Here is a 21,545-nt window from a genome sequence, read left to right on the forward strand (position 1 = left end):
AACCCAGGAAGAATAGTTCAATTGAACTAATGGGTTGATAAATAAATAAATAAATAAATAAATACAAGGTTTCCATCCACACACGTGCATGCAGACATACACACAATGTGTCCATTCTTTAGTTTCAAAACAAAATCATCTGAGTATATACACATTTTCTCCCTGTTTTACAAGCGTACGTCTTTATAAAACATGACCCTTTAATTTGATTATAGTTTTTACACAATGTACAACTTAGAATTCTCTAAATGTGGAAAGTTGTTAAATGTGAACTAATGCTACATGACCTCACATTATGCGTAAGGAAACTGAATCTGACCCGTTAAATCTGTAAAGGTATTTATTAAAGTCGCAATACAAAGACCTGGCAGTTCTTGTCGGTAACCCGGTTACCGAAGTTTTATTGAAAATGGCAGTGGTGCATTGTGGGCGATCACGCTGTATGTTTTGACTACAGATGACCCGGCTACCATTGTAAGCGTGCTGAGCTTTTTCGAGATATTTTCTGATCTTCATTGTTTTGTTTGTCACACCGAAAGGACATGAAGTAAGTCATTTCTGTTTATATTTCTCAAGAAAGTCCTGCATTGAATGACGTTAAAGATACATTTAACAATGATAACCGTAAAATAAATAAAAAAATAAATAAATAACTTCAGTAATATTTTTAGCCTATTTGCACGTCTGGTGACGTTTGTGTATACAGTCTATGTGACGGTCAGAAAATATTTATGTTCGGGCGGCGACGAGATGGCCTTGATCAAGGTGATACATAGACACGCACGTTTTAACTAGATGCGAAGAAAGCCTTGAAATGGTATGCTTATTAGTAGGTGTGATAAGGATGTGTAACCTCCCTTTTTCCTCTTTAGTACACGCGGTACACATTTCTTCCACTTGGCCATTATGATGATAAATAGTCCTACTAAGCATAACAACAACCTGTGTATGTGTTACAGTGCGCCACTATATTCTTAAAACTGGTTAAAGTGTACTGCATACCTGCATTTTAACAAATGAATCTTCTATGATCGTCATAACAATCAATCAATACTTTCATTGTCCCCAGAGGGAAATTTGCTTTGCAGGCAGGTATACAAAGGTTAAGGTCATTTAAAGTAGCATTCGTAACATCTGTGTTAACTGGTGAGCCTTTTGCTGTCGTTACATTCAAGGTGACAGATGTGTGATCTGAAGATGAAATATAAGGGCCTTGACATCCATCACACGAGTAGCCTTCCTTCAATTTTGGATAAATACGTGTCAACCGGATGTATCAAACAGGTAATTTTTATTCACTGGAGAATCAATGCATGAATGTCAGCATATATGTACCATATGATTCATTTGGAAAGCTGTCTGTGTCTCTTCAAATGTGTACAGGTTTCACAGTCCTTTGTGAACAGTTAATCTGTTATGTCTAGCTGCTGTTGAATTTAAGATCAACTATATTATGAGGGTCAGTAGGCTGTGTCCATACCATGCCCAGTACAGTTTTCATTACCTGTACTATATAACAGCTTTATCACACTATACAAAACTAAGGGGGTAGGACTGATGGCGATCAGAAAATCCCAAATTATTTGAGAAACTTGTCATTATCATTTGGCATACATATGGAGCATTTGCTAAATGTGTACTACCAGTTTTCATGTAGTTAATACAAGATCCACTTGAAACAGATTTAGAGTGGTTGTTGTGGAACTGCTTATTGATTTTATTGATTTATCCTTAATTTAGCCAGGAAGTCTTACAGAGATGAAATCCCTTTTGTCGAGAGGCCTGGCCAAGGTGACAGCAATACATATAAAATGTTTCAGTTAACAAAAATAACAAACAATGCCTAAGTACAATCATGCATAAAAGAAATAGAAAAGACTATTCATACTTAGAACAATGTCTATCTTGTGATTTAAAATACATAAACTTCTCTGGCATGATTTTTACACAGTTTAAAATCTCTGAGCTTTGTGAGGGTGTTGTTTCAGCTGTTTTCGCATAGTATTCCCTGACAGTGGTGCTTAGTAGGAAAATTAAAGTTGGTAGAACATAGCTGATAACTGTTAGGATTTACAGGGTAGAGAGGTAGGAATGAGGTCTACAATGTACTACTTTATATAAAAAAAGATATAACAGTCTTGCAGTTATGGCATAGGTGATATCCATTGCAAAAAAATTTTTCAAGTTTTTCAAATTATGACAATGTCTTCACACTGTTAGGGGGATCAATTCAGTGTTCATTTTCAGAAGAACGCTCTTGTAAACCTTGAAACTGCCTATTAGGAGAACTGGCATCTCTTTAGACTTATGCTAATTGAGTTGATGTTTCTCTGTGGCTGTAATCTGGGGATTTCTCAGTACCAACCAGTTGTGACCCTTAAATGACCTATCGTGTGAGGGGAGTACTAAGTAGGTGTTTTCATGTTTATGATCCATTATTTTGATCTACACTTCATCCATTCACATTTCTTGGCATGTAGTGCAGATGTATGACTCTATGGAGTTGACAGACAACACACTTTCTCCTTAGGCTGTAGAATTACAGGGGAAGTGGCAAAATGTTTAATTTGACCGCATTGTCCTTACCGCATTCTTCTTGGACAGCTTTCAACTGCAACACAGTACCGTATTTAGCAGTTTTACCACCTTGTTTCCTTGTGTTGTCAACTGGAGCTAAACTGTTTATATTTAGACTTCAATGTCAAAGACAGAGCAGAATAAAAAATGCTGAAACCAAAGCTAGATTTCAGTTTGTTCTGCAGAACTATATCATTTAACAAGGGGTAAGATATGTGTTAGGGACCGCAACATTTGCCCAGTAAACTGGAAAAATAGCCCCTTCAAAACCAGAAAGGGGTTCTTCTATTCAATAGCTCTTCCACCATGATTAGTTCCAGTTTTCTGTGTCTTTAATTGTGAACTGCAGAACCTTTTTTGTGGTAGAGACTGATTTCCTAGAAGTCAATCTGAAACTCTTTCAAGTGGCTTTCTTGCGGAGAGTACTAAACTGAACTGAAACCAGACAACAAGAGAAAAGTTAAGTTGATGTTACATTTACATCATATTTATATCTCAACCCATATATGAATTCCTTTGCTTGGTTGGGGGCTTCATTCCCCCCACGGACCTTTCTTCACTGTAATCCCTTCTCTGTCTGTAACCCTCTCTGCTTCCCCTCTGTGTGACAATACAATAAAAACATGAAAGCAGGGCAGACTGTGTGCCACAGAAAGAAAGCTTGTATTTCATCCGTTAATTAGAATTTTGCATTTGCTTTGCACATCATAATTTAGTTAGATTTTTTTTTAGCACCATTATTTTAAATGCCTTATTTTTTGCAATCCCCCCACCACCCCACTCTCACTCTCACTCTCTCTTGGGTTATAGTGATGAGGTTGGGTGTTGAGGATGTGATCAGTGAAGAACATTATGTCTGAAGCAGACGGCGGTTGGGTCCATACAGTATGTACCGAGACGTAGTCTCTCTCCCTGAATGGTACCTGGGGTTTCGCCTCCCTGGGGATGAGTAATGTAATGGCCGTCATTGTGAGGCCTCAATCGAGGCATTGTTTCCCGCGCGTGACCCCCGTCACCCTCGCTGGCCGAGAGGAACGCCGTTTCCATTCACAGGGGCTCCCCGTACCCCGGGGAGGTCCGTCCCGCAGCTAATCGGCTTACATCATCGCTGGGGTTTATGAAATCGGGCCCTTGTGTGCCTTCAGCCCGTCCGTCAGCAAAGAAAGGCAGGCTAGAACAACGGCCACGAGGGTCGTCTTGGTTACAACTGGCAACACCATCTCCGACCTTGGTTCTATTCTTTCTCTTAGCTTTGCCCTCCTCCCTCCTCTTCGCCCCTCTTTTCTACCGGCCTCTGTTCTCCCAATCGCTTTCTCCTTCCTCTCTCTTTCTGCCCCGTTCTTTCTCCTTCTCCATTCCTCTCTTCCTTACCCTCCTCTCTGTGTTGCGACTCTCGGTTTCCGTGGATACCGAACAGTAAAGACCATTAGGAGCATAAAGGGGAGCTATGGTTCCTCTCTGTTCCCCCCACCCTGCCACCCCTGTGTCTGACAGTGTGGGAGCGTGTGGCACAGAAGGTTGGGCTGCCCACCCCCAGATTGATGGGAACTCAGTAGCAAAAACAACCCACCGCCGCGTTCCCCAGGATCATCCCTCACCGCCATTTGTCATTAAAGACGGACCTTATAACGGAGGTACTGGGTGCCCCCGCCCCCATTTGCCTTTTGACTATTCCTGTGGCAACGGAGCTTATAAATGCTGTCTTCCTCTAATGCCCTTTGTGTGCGGAGACAAAGGAGCCACTTCCTAAACAGACCCGGGCCGTAAAAAACAGAGAATCTGGCCATTGACTGGCTGACAGCGGGATGACTTACCTGTTCCTTGGGGAGGCCGTGCCAGGGACAGGGCGGAGCCGGGGGGCCGGCGCCCTTCCCCGATCGGAAAGCGGGGACGCTTGAGCCCGTCGTCTGGCGGTGGTACGGGTGAAGTCTTACCCCACCCACACACCCTCTGTCAACAACGCTTCATCCCCCTTGACTCCGCAGCCGCGACAGTCTGTGTGGCCAACCACATGGTGCTTTTAACTGACAGTATGAAAGGTCACTCTCAGTTCATAGGCAACACCCCTCCCCCCCCTCCAAAAAAAAAAAAACTCATCCACAAAAGTACAAAGCCAGGCAAAAGTTCATCACGCATCAGGGAAAAGATTGTTCTGGATGTTTTGTCTGGCTTTGTCTTTGGTCGTCCTTTCAACTAACTGATTGTGTGAAAGTATTTTGCCGTCGCACTCAAACTGGGAAGCTCCATCTGACAAATATAACTGACTGTTTGAAAATGGGCTGCAATCAGAAGACGGGCTGGATGACCTCAGACAGACCGTGAAAACCAAATGTTCCCTTGACCCTGTTAAGTGCACAGGTCAGAAACAGGGCTGTTGCACCGGCTAATTAATTTGGTCTTCAGAAGCTTTTGAAGAGTGCTTGAAGTAAAGCAGACTGAATGTGAAGTAGCTTGTCTAACATAAGTCAGGGTCACTCCTTAAGGCTCTTGTAACCCCCTCATGGAGGATAATGGAGCAGTTACAGAACAGAAACCGCATGTGTTCGAGCGTCCAGTCAGCTGTATTTGTCCGGGACAGACCCCCAGTCCTTACGCTAAATGTTAGCTTAATGTCTTTATGGTGCTTCTATCGCCTCTCGGACACTTGTGCTTTGGCACTTGTGTTTGGTTGGAATTTTCATCTGAGATTAAAGTGCCTTACTGGATCCTACAGCACCAAGATTCATCACCACAGTGCCTGGGTCCCTTTGTGTCCAGCACTTTGACCGCTGCCCTGCTATACTGAGAATCCTTGTGTCTGGTGTGAGCCCTGACCTCCTGTACATTCGTTTTCCTCTTTATTTCTAGAGATGGGTTATCTGTCTAGTGGTACTTTATTTAATTACAGTGCAAATTGTTGTTTGTTAAGCTGACATTACACTTTTTCATTATAAATAAGTGTGAAGGGCCTCTGTGCCTTTCATGTGTTAAATGCAATGTGTGAGCGTCTGCTGAGTGACTGTAGTGCAATGTACCGAGCCCATTATGAGAAATCTCTGTTCTGAGTGATGTGATAAGGGCCCTTGGCCTTGTGCTCCGACGCTCCCTTGCACATGTGCTTCCTGGTCCCTGCCTGATCGGCTCCTGCACGTTGACTCGCACACATACAGGAAATAGACGGTATTTATGCCTGAAGTGGCGTAGCTAGGTACAGAACAGACTGACTCTCTTCAGCACTCTGACGTCATTACAGGATACGCGCTGACATTATTTTTCATTTCCGTTCGTCTGGCACTATTGTGGTGCTGTTGTGCGGAGACTTCAAAGAATTGGGCCCTGTACCGTCATCGGCTGTGATTATATAAGAGACCACTGTGCTGTGTGTGTGTGTGTGTGTGGTCATGTGTTTGTGAGTTTGTGTATGTGTGTTTGTGAGTGTGTGTGTGTGTTTGTGTGTGCCTGTGTTTGTGAGGGTGTGTGTGTGTGTTTGTGTTTGTGTTTGTTTGTGTGTGTGTATGTGTGTGTACGTTTGACCTTTGTGGATAATAACAGCAGCTGACGTGACTGCTAGACAGTGCCCAGACAGCAGCGTTATGAAACTGTTTTCTAGGAAGTGGAAGGTGAATGGGGGGATGGGAGGTGGGTGATTATGAGCTGTGATCATTCCAAGCACTTTCTGTGAAGCTGCGCAAGTGCTTCTGTTCACGAAGGACACTACTATATATAGTGTCTTTAAGCCTTTTCTGTGGGTGGTTTTTACAAGAAAACCTTACTGGTACTGTGTGAGTGTGTGTGTGCGTGTGTGTTTGAGAGAGAGAGGAAGAGAAAGAAATAATGAGAGACCTTTGCTCTCTGTTTTGATTCTTTGCAGGACACTGAGAAAAAACAATTTAAGAAACAGAGTCGGGTCGGTGAGGATGAGGACGGCCGTGCCGAAGGTTTCCTGGTGTCCCCCCCTAGTGACCTAGAGGAGGAGGCCAAGATCCAACAGAAAACCATCCTGGCTCAGGTAGATGTATATGGCCTTATCAGGGTCTGTTTATTCTTCATCACACAATACTACTCAGTAACTTAGCCACTGTGCCAAGGTTTGCAGTTATGTAATGGAAAACCTGTCAGTCCACTAAGGTGTAGAACTCTGCACAGTAAAGTTGTCTTGGTGATGAGGTAATGAAATTCAAAGCGAAGTATAGTTTACTGTATTCACTGAAAATCATTAGCACGAAACGAGGTTAAAGAGTGTCCCACTGTGTCATTGCTGTGGTGCCCAAGGTTGAAAGTTGCTGAAATTAGACTGCAGTGTTTGTTCCGAGTTTGTTTTGTCTGCAGAGTGCAGGCACGGGTAGGAAACAGCCTTCTGATGGCTGATCTCAGTCAAGACGGTCAGAATGTATTCGACTGATGGGTATGTCCTCTAGCAGGACATAGTCCCTCCAGTGTTGAGACCTCTTTGCAGGACCCAGTAAAATCAGCACCTCCGTCCTGATATACCCAGGGAGTACAAGCAAGGGGTGGGCCCAGCGTGCTATGGAAATTTCACCGGTATCACTAAGTGGGTTTTCCTACAATGAAAACGGAAACCGTGCTGATAATGTCAGTCATCTGAGCAGGCTAAAGCCAGGTATCGAGTGAAAAATCATTTCTGAAAAATAGTGTCTCACTTATTAAGCTTGGATGTTATCAAACACATCTCTGATAAGACATACCAGCATGCCAGCATGCCCCTTTCCATTATTCTTCAAACAAGGATATCAGCACCAGTGTTTTGCTTCATAACATCCAGTTAAGAGGTGAAGTTTGGTACTCTAACCACCACAGCTCCTTGTCATTCTGTGTCTTAGCCCAAAGGTTAGAGGTTTCGTTATAAATAACATTGCCATAAATGGTAATGGATGCATTTTAGCTTTTCCAAGAATGGCTCCATTGAGAGCAGTTAGGGTTAGTGTCTGTTAAGAATGACATGCAGGGTGAACAGCACCTGATGCAGAATCGGTCTACCTGACTATGCGCCCCAATTAAAGAATGAGAGAATGAAAAGGAAATTGTGTGATTGCCGAGGTCTGGGTTCAATTTACATTTAATTTTTAAAATAAATGCTGACATTTTCTTTGCGAGCACAATTTGGCTTTTTAATTTTATTTGTATTGAACTGACCAAACTGCACTGGCTCAGTGAAAGAACTGATTGTTTTACTTGTCTTTAGCGCCACCTAGAGGTGTACAGGAACATGCACCTGCTGCAGGGTGGCATGCGCCGTCGCTATGCGGCGTTGCTGAGGCAGAAAGTCAGCAAACAGAGACAGGAGATTAAACAGCGCGAGCCACCCACCCATAAACCCCCAGAGAGCTCAAAAGAGCAGGTAACACTCCCCCCGCATGTGTGTTACATACACACAGCCCATATACACATACACACAGCCACACACACAGCCCATATACGCACACAAACACACAGCCCATATACACACATATACACACAGCCCATATACACATACACGCAGTGCATATACACATACACACAGTTACACAAAAAAACACATCCCCCTGACCTGCCTCATACTCTTTCTCTCTCTCTGTCTCTGCCTCTCCCTCACACACACACACACGCACACACAGGCACACACACACACACACACACACACACTCACACAAACCGACTAACTCTTCACAAATGAGTGAGCTTACTATAAATGACCAGCTGGTGGCAGTGTCTCCTTGTGCTGCAGACACCAACCTCATTGCTACATGTCTTTGACTACTATAGATATGATATGTCGGTAGAGGAAAAAAATTGGTTTACACAATATAAGTGCATGTATTGAGCACTCAGAATACAGTATTTAATGTAATATAATGTATTACATTACATTAGATCATTACTGAAGGTCAGTTTTACAATATAAATGTGTTAGTTAAGCGTTGGGATGATTCAGAGTTTTGTGGGAGAGTTTACTTGCTGGGGTTCCCGTGGTCTGACTTTGGGGTATATGGCTGTTAGTGTGGTCTACAGGGGCTTGACCTGAGGCTTCACATGTCTTAACACACTCTCTTCTAGCTTCATGGTTTTCCCCGTTTGGCTTGATTTCTGTCACTTCACTTGATGATTTTAGCCTACGGGGGTAGAGCTCCATTCGATAACTTAGACCAGCAAGTGCAGCTTGTAAGTGGGTGTGCTACACAGTTCTGGTACAGGCACACTGTGTGATGACACTTTCCGCCGTGGCTGTAATAAATGAATTGCTGCAGGTGAGCTTTTGTGTGGGACCCTTGTGGCTGTGGGGCTGTGTGGTTTATGGTAATGGGACCTATCTGCCAACCCCCCCCCCCCACCACCCCCCCCACAAAGGCTCTTCCCCGACTGCGTCTGAGCTCAAATACACAACCCGGAAAATCAAAGTCACACTCCCCCGGCACCTACCGAGACCCCCGGCCCCCCCAGTCCCCCCCAGCCCCATCCTGGCTCTGCATTAAGAGTTACTGGAGGGTAGCCAGGCTGTCCTCCCAAAGTGACATGCATATTATTTAGATCATTAGAACGGCAATTAACAACTGAAGCCCTTTGAGCCATGCATTTCCCCTGAGCTGTTAGCGAAGACTGGGAGGGAGAAGAGCGACGAGCGCCCCCCCCCACGCCCCCCACCCCTAGTGCAGCTCCAAATACAGATTCAAGTCAAGTACTGGTATGTATTAATTTCAGTAAACACCCCCCTCCCCCCCATTGAGGGTGACAATTGAACGTTCTGGTACATACACTGTGCTTTGATCCAAATAGACAGTTGCTGTCACAAACCAATAGTGCTTTTCACAAGTGTTGAAATAAATTAACTTAGACAAGAACTCCAAAATGAAAAACAGAATCCTGATTAGTCACAGAGTATTTACAAAACTGCCTCATCGTTTTTTTTTTTTTCATTTTGGAGTTAGTCATAGAATATTTTTGGGGCAGTTAGAGATGCAGTGGGTTTTTAAAAGTATGCTCTAAAGTAGGAAATCATAACTAGGTGTCTAGAGGGTTGTTTTAATATAAAAATTCAAAAATGGAATCTTAAAGCTTCTGGGGTTTCTTCTGAACAGCTTAGCACGAACGTTTGTCTTTGTAAAATATATCAAGGTCACAAGTTGGTGGTACAATTTCATGTCTGTCTTGTCCACCTGTCTGACAGCTATTGATGTAAAAAAAACACATACATTTTTCAGTGCATTGTATTTAGTAAATACTATGTTGAACAATTTCCTGCTATTGATACCATTTGAAAAGTGAGATATATAAGTGGTTACTGACCGGGAAGGACTTCTCAAGTTGTTGACGAGCTGCGATTGACTTTGATTTTGGACGTCTGTCTGTGACGTGGGCAATAATGGTCTCCCCTCATCTCTGAGTGAGTGTGGAAGTTGATGAGGGGGTTGAGGGGGGGGGGTTCTCAGGATCCTGTCTTATCTTCTTTTTCCTATAAAAGCTGAGCTTCTTCAGGAGGCTGTAATTGTCTCCTCTAATGACCTGGACTGAGAGGGAAGACAAAGGGAGAGCTGTAAAAGGCTTTATGGTCCCGTCGGCAGGAATCCTTTGGTACAAATTGCCGAACAAATGAAACTGCCCTGTTGTTTCCTCAGCCTGGGCCAAGGGGCTCTGTCTACAGCCACCGCAATGGGGCAGGGCCAACGCAGGCAAAGCCAAGGACACCTGCTGGGTCCTAATTGGTCCCCCCCTGTAGTTAACGGCTTCCTGTGGTTGCGTGTTTACTTCTCATTTGTTCTGTGTGTCCTTCTTTTTCAGCTACTGAAAGGCACCCATCCTCCGTGCTGTTCTCACCTCGCTCTTGCCCTTTCCCTCTCTTTCTTCCGCTCTCTCTCACTCGGTCGCTCACTCACGGAATCAGCTGTCTCGCTCACTCGAGGATTCTACTCTCTTCTTCTCTTGGTCTCTTTCTCAAGCATTCTACTCTTTCTCTCTGTCTCTCTCATTCAAGGATTCTCTCTCTCTCTCTCTCTCTCTCTTTCTTTCTCTCTCTCAAAGATTTTGGCATTCAGTCTCACCCATAGCCATACATTAACATGACATGAACAATCCGCTGTTGTCGCTGTATTTCAGAGTGTGGCCACATAAGGCCTTCTGTACATCAAGCTGACTTACTAAGCACACCCTCAGGAGTCCTCACACTGAGTTTGCATGAGAGAACTTAAGTTAACTTTGGAACGTGACTGAATCAAAAGGAATCTGATTTATTTTAAATTAAAAAAAATATATAAAATGACAAAAATGATCTATGCGGGATTTTATCCTGCTTTTCTTCTCTTACTCTTCTCTCTCCATGTGTTTGTACTTATGTGTGTGCGTCTGTCTGTCTGTCTGTCTGTCCTTTGTTGTCTGTTTTTACGGCGTCCCAGCTGCAGGGCGGAGTCACAGGGCAGAGGTTGCCGTTCTGTGCTCTCTCTCACAACGACGCATACCTGAGGTCTCTGCCCAAAACCGGCTACTACCTGGTAGGCCTCAGAGTGGCTGAAGTACAGAAGCTCATCGGACAGCTTAATAATAATAATAATAATAATAATAATAATAATAATAATAATAATAATAATGGATCGAATTTATGTAGCACATTAATAACCGTGATTCCGAATTTCCATTTTGTAAGCTGACTGGACATCAGCTGTGGTGTGGTAACTGCACTGGGTTGTCTCCCCCCTGAGATTGTGGAGCTGCAGAACCAGCTGGCCCAGCGCGGCTGTCTGAAGACCCAGCAGGACCAGGAGCGTTTCTGGTCCATGGTGGGGCAGAACCGCAATAAGGCCCGGCTCGAGTCCAGACTGAGGGAGATCCAGGGGATCAGTTGAGTGATTGCATGCATTACATTTCACTCAGTATACATTACGTTACCTTAAATTACATTCTGGTTGCCCATCTTATCCACAGCTATTTACATCGATTACATTTTTACATACTATCCATTTATACAGCTGGATATTTTTACTGAAGTAAAAAAAGGGGCAGTTCGCCCCAAAAATGAAATTAGGTATGTTTCCACTTACCCAGAGTAGTAACTGTCCCTCCACATAATTTTTTCTGAAATGTCATGAGTCATCTTTTGTAGTTTCCATGTAGCAACTTGTTAGCAACTTACTTTATTAAAGCACATAACAGCTTCAAAATTCATGGCTGAGATATTAACGGGCATCATTTCTACAACATAAATTACACTTGTTAATATCTCAACCATAAATTTTGAATCTGTTATGTGCTATACAGATAAACTCGCTGACAAGTTGCTATATATATCGCATTCCCTCACATCACCACCACTCAAGTTTCGTGCTAGTCCGCCTGCACGCCTGCATGGTTGGCGTACTTTGGTAGAAGTAGTAGTTCAATGACACCATGCACAAATTAAACCCCGTGGATGTTTGGGAGTAACCGCAGAATTACATTTGGAAAGAGACGTTACTGTTGAATTTTTCAAACATTAATTTTTGGCGCTTGGATGCCACACAAAGTTTGACCCAAGAGGTCCATTTCATCAGGTTCAGCTGCAGTGAACAGCTAGAAAACCAGTCACATTTCAGCAAAACTATCTGGATGGACAGATACTACTCCCGCTAAGCTAAACAAACCTTATTTTTATAGTCAACTGCCAATTGAAGTGGCTCACTGAAGGGTACAACACCAGTACCCCAGCTATGGGTTACGTGCCCAGTTCTGTAGTAATTATACTACACTGTTACCCATATTTCTGACTTCACAGTGTATCAGGTTGATGACCGTGATTAATGATGTTTACAGTGATTGGTGGAAGGTCGGCTCCTCCTGATCGGAGATCAGTGAGATTCGCTCAGAAGGAGACATTTGGACCAGCCCCTATAATAAAGATCACTACAGGTGGAGAAAGTCACCAGGAAGAAGTAAGGCACTGAGAGAATGGGTGATTGTGACTGGCTGTGTATCATTATAGCTTGTGTGTGTGTGTGTGTGTGTTTGTTTGTTTGTGCAAGGATATGTGTGTGCGCATATGAGCCAGATTAGACCAGCTGCAAGGTGGGTGCAGTGGGCAGTTTGGGTCGGGCCGGGGGGGGCGGGGTATGGGTCTTTATGGGACAGGGTGGAGCTTCTCACCGAGGTGAGAGATGAGGTTTCTCTCCATGCCTAGTGCCACGTGGCACAAGCTACAAGCTGTGCCATGCCAGGGCTGCCAGCAGAGTGTAGGCCTCCTCCGGACACTACCTGCTTTCCCTAGTGCTTTCACAGTCACTCTGGCTTTCAGAGACACGTGGGCTTTCACAGACAGCATCCTTCACAGTGACTTTTCCTTTCGGAAAAACACTGACTCTGCCGTCCTAATACTGGGTGGCCAGAACAGAGCTGAGTTGTGTTTGAGGGACAGGCCCCTTCAGGGAGGGGATTTCTGATTTATTTGATTATTGGAGTTACAGAGGCTAACTTTGATGAGTCTTCCATTGGCACAAATTCTTACTGCCCCTCGGGCAAGCATGGCTACCCGTCAGCCCTGTCTCCCTGCCCCCCTGGGCCTCCCCCCTCCCACTCCCCCTCCTGCCACACGCAAGCCCATCCTTCGGCCAACCCACATTCCCCACGCGTCCAAGAAATGCTGATCCCGATTCCCAAAAACAAAGCAATTAGAGCTGTGTGGAATTTTGCCACCAACCCGAGCCAAGAAACTTGAATCAAGTCTGAGGATCTATCTTTAATCCTGAGACCAGCCTCTGCCTAACTGCATTATTTGTGTGCCTGACTAACTGGCTGTCTGTCTGTATATATATAGTCTGGCCTGTCTGTATAGTCTTCTGAGGTTGTCAGATAGTTTGCATAAAGATTGGCAGTTATTCTCTTTATCGACTACTGCGCCTCTTCATTCTAATGAGGGTTTTAAGGCTAATTTGTCTGAAATGGCAGAATGAGCTCATATGGGTCACAGCTGGCCGTTCATTCATGGGTTTTATGAGGAGGTACTGGGTCGCTGTGTCTCTGCAGTGTTGAATTTCGCATCCATAAATCAAATATGTTGGTGGGAACACCGATCAATCTCCCCAATCCAATTAGAGAATGACACGAGCCCTCCGTTGCCATGCGCCTGCCAGTCTGCCTGTGTCTCTGCGGAAAACAACGGCCATTTTTATACACACATAAATATACATAGACGTATAAATGCATAGGCTTATACATATACATACGTACATACTGTACATATACCTACAGGTACACATGCTCACACACATGCACCAGTAAATGAATATATGTGCACAGATATACACACATGCACACATATGTGCACTCACGTACACATATGCATACCCACGCACATACCCTCCCACACAAACACACACACACACACACATATAAAGACCACAACTGCGCAAACACAGAAGCATACACACAATCATGCTGTTTTACAGCACATTGGGTCTTCCTACACCTCTCCTGTCTCTGGGGTGTTTTCGCTGGTCTGTGGGGTGTTTTGGGCTTGTCTGTGGGGTGTGGCTGTGTGTTATGGGTGTGTCTTTGGGGTGTTATGGGCTTGTCTCTGGTGTGTTTTGGGTGTGTCTCTGGGGCGTTATGGGCGTGTCTCTGGGGCGTTGTGGGCGTGTTTCTGGGGCGTTGTGGGCGTGTCTCTGGGGTGTTGTGGGCGTGTCTCTGGGGTGTTGTGGGCGTGTCTCTGGGGTGTTGTGGGGTGTTGTGGGCGTGTCTCTGGGGTGTTGTGGGCGTGTCTCTGGGGTGTTGTGGGCGTGTCTCTGGGGTGTTGTGGGCGTGTCTCTGGGGTGTTGTGGGCATGTCTCTGGGGTGTTGTGGGCGTGTCTCTGGGGTGCTGTGGGCGTGTCTCTGGGGTCCTCTCGCTTGTCTGCGGAGCGTCTTTCGCCGGTCGGCGGTGGCGTTTTCGCTGCTCCGTGGCGCGTTTCTCGAGGCCGTGCGGGACGGCTGGTTTGTACGGGCCTGTTACCTGCTGCACTGTGCCGTGAGTAAACTGCGCCCCACTGGGACGCAGCGCGGGGGCCAGTTTGCACCCAGCAGACAAAGTGTGCCGTCACCTGGGTGTGCAGTGTTATCAGGTGTGAGCCGCGCCGCGCGGAGGCTACCCTTGAGAAGTAGCACATCATTAGGAACATATTAACAACCCGACGCGCACCGCCGCGGGTCACGTCCCGCTCCCGCTCCCGCACCGGCCCCGCGTGGGGTCCGAGCCTGCGCCCGGTTCCTGCGGCACCAGGCGGGCCGGCGTGGTGTGCACAACCCCCCCCCCTCCCCCTCCCCCCCACCCCACCCCACCCCCACCTCTACCTTGCAGGGTCACAGTGCTGGACACCTGGTGGAGAGTAGTCACTGGTATGGCCTGACTGGGGTATAAACCCACAATAGCACAGCAGGACAGGAGCCTCTGTGACAGCAAGTGGGGATTCGGATTCGATATAAGGCGGGAGATGGCAGTGTGCAGGGGTGGAAGGTGTATGAACACTTTTAGTGGAGGGCCTCTTTGCTTACTTGCAGCTGTGCATTGTAATGTTCTACCTATGGGCCTGTGTTGGGTCTGGGAAAACCTGAACCTGGGAAAGCCAGATTAAAGCTATATCAGACCCCCCCCCGCCCCCACACTTCTTTTCAAGTAATAGTTCCGCTATCTGAACCTCCTGATGAAACGTTTACTGTGACTGTCATTCATCCGCAGATGTGACAGCCTTCTGCAGCCCTGTTATCGTGTAGGACATATTCTAATCCACTGCTCTATTTTACTATGCCTTCCGAGTTTTGTGCGTATAAAGACTTAACAGCATTCCCAAAGGCACTCGCCTTGTATATCAAAGTGACTAAATAAATTTAGGTAAATGTGGGAGATTATACAGAAAAAATGTATGTGACTATATACATATACTTGTCTATTCATTTCATTCATACATTATTTTATTAAAACCATCATTCATGATCTCACAGTAAATATTAAGCAGTTTTGGAATCCTGCTGGTGATAAATTGATAGATATTTGCCTTTAAAAAAAAAAAATGCACACAAATACATACAGGATGTAGGGAGCTCTCAGGGGACATGACCATTAAAATGTACAGGGCTTATTTCAAAGCAGTGTACCTGTGTTGGTTTTATTGAATGACTATTCCCATGAACCGCACTATCTGACCATATTGATAGATAATTGCCATTTTAAAAAAAAAATGCTGTCCATATTAAAACCGTACTCGCCGACCGTGTTTTCCGACCGGATCCCCTGATTGTATTTAGCGGAGCGCGCTCTGCAGTGAAGCTGTCTGACCGCTGCCTCTGTGCTGGGTCTCTGTGAACAGGCTGTGCTTTCCGAGGGGGAGCCGGGGCACCGTCTGCGGGGCAAACGCCCCCAGGAACGGGCCGAGATTGAGCAAATGTTTCCCAAGGTAAGTGTCGAAACCGCAGGGCTAGTAATCCCACTTAAATAGGGCACCGAGAGGCAAACACACCTGCCAGGGCGATGCATACACCCCTGGAGTGAGCAATGGGTGGTGGTGATGGGGGGGGGGGGGGGGGCTCTGTCCTGTTTTTGGAGCTTACTGTGCCCCCCCTTTCCTCCTACAAAACGTCTCCAAAAACAGTAAACCTTTAGGCAGCATGTAAGATTTGGAACCACCATGCAAAGCACTGTCATGGAAGAATGTGTCTGAAATAGCTCCTGGGGCTTCTTCGCTGGCACTCTTAAGAATAAACACGTACGGCTTCGCTCACATTCAGCAGGTTTACTAATGAGCTGCCTCATCTCAATGTTAGACACGCATATTTTTTACTTATTTGTCCCTTCAGAATTATGAACAGATGTGCTCCAAAACCAAGAAAATGAGATTGCCAAAATGGACACCACCTCCCTCTCTCTCTTTCTCTCTCAATAATGCCATAAAAAACAATAGTTCTGTTTATTAATTTGACAGGGATGTGTACTATACGTAATATGGATGTTGGTGTACCCAGTATGTTGTACCTCAAATGTACTCAGTTTATTTGAGTTTGGTCAAAGGCTAATTCTCAGCTGTATATCAGGACAGTATGACAGAAATTAGGCTTACTGCTCAACATACCCAGGAAGTGGTAATACCATTGTATTCCGCATTCTGCTTCTGAACTCCCAACACTGTCCCTGATTCAGACATGGAGGTTCTCATTTCTTTTGTTGAGATCCAAAGGCAAGAAGGTGGCATGAAGTAGAAAACTCACAGTAGGGAGGGGAAAAGATGGAAATTTCAGGGGAGAGGAAGGACAGTGTAGAAGGGTTGCAGGAGATGGGATCGGTGGGAGGAGGAAGGAAGGGAGAAAGAGAGAGAGAGAGAGGGAGAGAGAGATGAGCAGGGTGGGGGTTATGTGGACAGGCATGCGGGGTTGGATGACTCTCTTTTTTCTCACACCTCGGCGTCAAGCCCAACCTGGGCAAACAGAGCCAGGCCTGGGCCGGGGGGAAGGCAAACAGCGGGCAGACAGGCCGGGCCGGCCCGCGGGCAGGGGTATTACTCACCCCCCCCCTCCCCGGACCCGCTGACAGGTCTGTGAGGAGAATGCCTCAGCCTCAGCAGCCCACCATCCATCACAGGAGAGAGACAGCCATCTTCTCCAGGGCCGCAAACCCCGGCCAGAACCGGGGTGCTGACTGGGGGATTCTAACCCTATTGGGCTCCACTGTTAATTCTGGTGCATGTAGCTTGGACCTCCTTCTCGCCATTCTTTAGTGACTAATAACGAATATGCGCAAAACTGTTCATGTGTAATATTTAGGGAATAAGTAATCGACTGAACACATTATTCTCTCCGCTGAGGTAAAGGTGAATTAAAGTTACTTACGGTGGCGTGTAAAATTAATTGGCTGTGGCTTTAAGGCTGTTAAAGTCCAGACCAGGAGCACTGAACGGAATTCTCAGTGTGAGAATATCAGTTAACAAGAGTGACACATTCACTGAAGGCAGGTCTTATTCCAACATAAAGTCACAACGGTTACGAGGTGAATTCACTAATTTAAATACAGGTGTCACACCTGCTAAAGCTGCTGATGCATGCCACACAGAGTGCAAGTACCTGTAGCTGTCCTATTTAGAGATCTACCTGTGCATTCTATTGCCAAGGCTAGTGCCATGTAACAGTAAACAGACAGTGTTCTTGTTTCACCACAGGTTGTCACTGTATGTTTTTTTGCCATTGAGCTACTTATTACTTTTTAGTGTTTTTTTTTGTTTTTTAACTTGATATCCATTTATATGGCTAACTACATACTCAAGCAATTCAAGTGCCTTGCTCAAGGGTAAAATAGCAGCGTGCTACCTGGTAATCAAACCTGTAACTTTTTACAAGCCCTGTTCCTTACCCACGATACTACACATAAAGGTATTTTTGTGTTATATTTTGGGGTAGGTAACTGTGCCCAAGTTTGCGACCCTACAGCCTGGCTTTCTGGAGCAGTTCAAACCCAGGACCCTTTCCCAGGTAAGTGAGCCAACTTAATTTATGGCACATGCTACATTTCAGTGGCAGTCAAGAGTGCAGTAGTTTTAAACATGTCCTTATAATGTACATTCTTCTGGAACATCTCAGTGAGAACAAAGAAACAAGAAACGTGGAAACAAGATTTTACTGTTTTTCCACCATCATCGGCTTGGGACAGCAAACTGAACCTCTTTGCCATCCCAAGAAGAAAAGAACTTTCCTTATTCTTCCTGATGGGCAGTCATTGATAAATGCTTCCTGCTGCTGTGATGTCACTGTAATTTCCCACACGTTAGCTGAAGATATGCGAGCCACCACAAAAGACAAGGGAAACAGAGCTGAGTGTGCTAAAGCTGCGTCTCATGCACAGCCGTTCCCTCACCAACATGGCCGCCACACAGAGGTGAGAAAGCCTACTGCATACCATATGAAACCACTGTATTAATTGATTAAGAAATCTCACATTAGCCCATTGAAAATGAATGACCCAGACTGAGCATGATATATAGATTAAGCCTCAAATAACTTCATAAATCTTTGATTTAAATTGTAAATTTGAAGATAGAGTATTGCACAAATGGGAATGCTGTTGGTGTGTGTTTGTTTGTCAGCTTTTCAGGACATGCACAGGACAGAATGAAAATTGTTGCTTGTAACTGCATTACCTGTTGAGGATAAAATATGGAAAAAAGTTGAACTGAGCAGCAGGAGGAGGAGGGAGAAGTTTCCTCATTTAACTTGATACAAAAAAATTGCACTGGGTTTGTTTTTCTTTGTTTGGTGTGAACTCTGGAACAGACTGCTGAATGGAAAGAGAATGTCCCTACACTGGGAAGAGGAGAACAGCATCCGTAGCCTGGTCAGTGGTGTCCTTGTGTTTGGAACACACACATCTTAGGCCTTGCTGAACCCTTTATATCTTGGCAACATTGTGGCAGATGTACTATACCATAAAAAATCATAACAAATGTTTGAGTAATGCCTTAGGTTTTGTGACAAAAAATGTCCATAGTAAATTTCTGGTACTTTAGAGAGAAAAATATTTGTTTCTACCTGGTTTCATGAAGAGAAACCAGTATTTTATTAATTTATTTATTGAAATGGCTGAGTGACTTTTTGGGGTTCCCTCTTTCTCGCCCCCAAGATGCAGTATGTGTTCCCTACTGATGACTCAAGAGTGAAGCAGAAGTGCACTGGGAAACAGTTCCTGCCTTGCTTACCACCTAAGACCACCGTGAAAGAGACTTCTGCCCCTTCTCCACAACATAACACAGCACCCCCAACACGGTTGGCTGACTGAATTTTATTATTGATAACTATGATTAGCAGATGCAAATCCAAGGCGTGCTTTATACAGAAGTATATCATTGTTCAGTCAGATTAAGCGTTATGACCCAAAGGTAAAAATGGTAGCAACCCTTCTGGAAACCTATAGCATTCCAATGACAGCAGGGATTCCCAAACCTTTCTATTTCAAGAAAAGATATATACTCATGGACATTAAAAGGTAACATTTTATTTAAATTAATTTGCTGAGGACCCCTGGCAATTTCTTTGGAACCAGAGTTTGGGAACCCCTGCCTGACACCACACTGCCATCCCCATTTTCACCTTCTCCCAGAATGAGGCAAACCAGCTCAATGAAGGAGTGTCCCACTCTCCTGGTGAAGGTCATTTATTTTTCTGAATTTATGCCATTTCAGCATCACAACTCCTGAGGGGATCCCAGCAGAAGCAGAGATAGTTGCCCCAAAGCCCCCTGACCCTTTAACCTTGGAGGAGGTCAGTCAGCAACACACTGTGGTGGTGAGTAAAAGTCTCCCCATACAAGAGTCCAAAGTGATGGTTCAGTTTGAAGTCAAAATGAAACGCGTGCACACATACTTTTTGTATGATTCCGTTTAGGTCATAGACCGTCTCTGTAAAACTTGGACAAATTATGTTGGGAATTCCAACACGTTGGAAAGTCCAGAAAGTCCATCGGTCCTAGGAACCTCCACAACGATGACACTGTCCACAACAACAAAACCTGAAGCAGAAAAAAGTGAGAATGTGCCCAGTTATGCTATGCTAGAATTTGGACTGTGATGCTGTGAGGGCAGGTACCAGTAGGGGACCCAGAATCTGAGAAGGGGCCCAACTCTGCTTCACAGAAGAAACTGAACATACTGCAAGAACGTGGTGAGAGGAGGACTGTGACTGAGCAGGCCTTTTGAGCTCTATGAGGCACTGCATTACATGTGAATGACGAACAAAACCATGTGATCTTTGTGAGCGTTGTGTGTTATGTTATGGTGTGAATGGTTTTAAAGAGAGATATCAAGTTTACAGAGTTTTACGGAGATAGCAAGAAATTCTTGATCTTTTCATAATCAGGATATATGCTAATTAACTATCAGTTGTGCCTTTCAGCCTTTGTATTATTTGTGAAGCTTGATATTGCTTCAGATCTTAACTTGTTCCGCTTCTGAGTGTTTTTAAGTATCTTCAATGTTTCAGTTAGCTAGGTTCAATAATACCAATATTCGTGTTATAATTATTAAAAGAAACTTTACTTTGTAGTAAAAATGAATTTTACTAAGTTATTTCCCTTTTGACCTGCTGGGTGGCTCATCTTGTTAAGGCATGATCTAGTACACAAGTGGGCCCCACAGTGTGGTACAGAATCCAGGCCATGCCAGTGACGCCCGTGGCTGGCAGCCAGGTGCTGCAATACACAGCTGACACTTGCTTCAACCAGTGATTGGACGGTATTAGTCTGCAGGGATGGTAATGCCTCACTGCAAATAAGTGATCCTTGCTGGTTGAACGGGTGTCTGCAGTTCCACCTGTTAAACTGCATAACTAGTGCCTTCCTCCAACTCATGTCTGTGTGTGCCTGACTTTTAAAATGTGGTGTGATAGGAGGCTGCAGCTGGTATCAGCACATGCTTATCTGGGCATTTCCCAATTGATAGCAGTGGATGCAGCGATGAGCAATGAAAAATGATTAGCCATTTTTATATGTACAGTACAGTATATGGACAGTAAGTACTGGGACAGAGACTGTTTTTTTTTTTTTTTTTGGCTCTGTCCTCCAACACACCAGATTTGAAATGGACCAATGAATAAGAGGTGAAAGTGCAGACTGTCAGCTTTAATTTGGTATTTACATCCACATTGGGTGATCCCCATTTTATACACAGTCCCCTTATTTTAGGGGACCAAAAGTAATCAGACAAATGAACATGATCTTAAAGTCAGCATATGTAGTACTTGGTTGCAAATCCTTTGCATTTGGTGAGTGCCTGAAGTCTACAACCCATAGACTTCACCAGATGTCGAGTATCCTTAGGTTCTTGTGATAAGCTTTAGAAGTTGGGTATTCTCTTGTGATAAGCTTTGAAGTAAAATTTAAACACACTGTAAGAGGTTGGGGATATTCTTACATGCTGTTGCAATATTATAAACTTGCAAATTGTAAAACTTTTCTGTGGGTAAAAAGGGAAATTTAAAGCTGTTTTGTCCTATTTTTAATATTTAGTCATTTTCAGACTGACTGAATA

At 44.7% G+C, this 21,545-nt stretch overlaps 1 protein-coding gene across 3 annotated transcripts; it reads left to right on the forward strand.

Moving 5' to 3' along the window:
• Nucleotides 1-394: 394 nt before the first annotated feature.
• si:ch211-130h14.4 (uncharacterized) lies at nt 395-21,495 on the forward strand. 3 transcript variants are annotated; one of them, XM_064317383.1, is made up of 14 exons: nt 395-474; nt 1,176-1,284; nt 6,428-6,565; nt 7,760-7,915; nt 10,941-11,036; nt 11,244-11,382; nt 12,331-12,449; nt 15,852-15,938; nt 17,929-18,000; nt 18,297-18,403; nt 18,799-18,859; nt 19,145-19,287; nt 19,704-19,806; nt 19,906-21,495. In XM_064317383.1, the coding sequence occupies exons 2-14, from the start codon at nt 1,183-1,185 to the stop codon at nt 20,086-20,088; spliced, it is 1,506 nt and encodes a 501-aa protein (XP_064173453.1). In that variant the 5' UTR covers nt 395-474; nt 1,176-1,182; the 3' UTR covers nt 20,089-21,495. The 3 variants fall into 3 exon arrangements, with proteins under 3 accessions (XP_064173453.1, XP_064173452.1, XP_064173455.1); XM_064317382.1 differs by having other exon boundaries at nt 400-547; XM_064317385.1 differs by lacking the exon at nt 7,760-7,915 and having other exon boundaries at nt 400-547.
• Nucleotides 21,496-21,545: the final 50 nt, after the last annotated feature.

The sequence above is a fragment of the Anguilla rostrata genome, chromosome 18 (assembly GCF_018555375.3).
Source record: "Anguilla rostrata isolate EN2019 chromosome 18, ASM1855537v3, whole genome shotgun sequence".
In the NCBI taxonomy this organism is placed as follows: domain Eukaryota; kingdom Metazoa; phylum Chordata; class Actinopteri; order Anguilliformes; family Anguillidae; genus Anguilla; species Anguilla rostrata.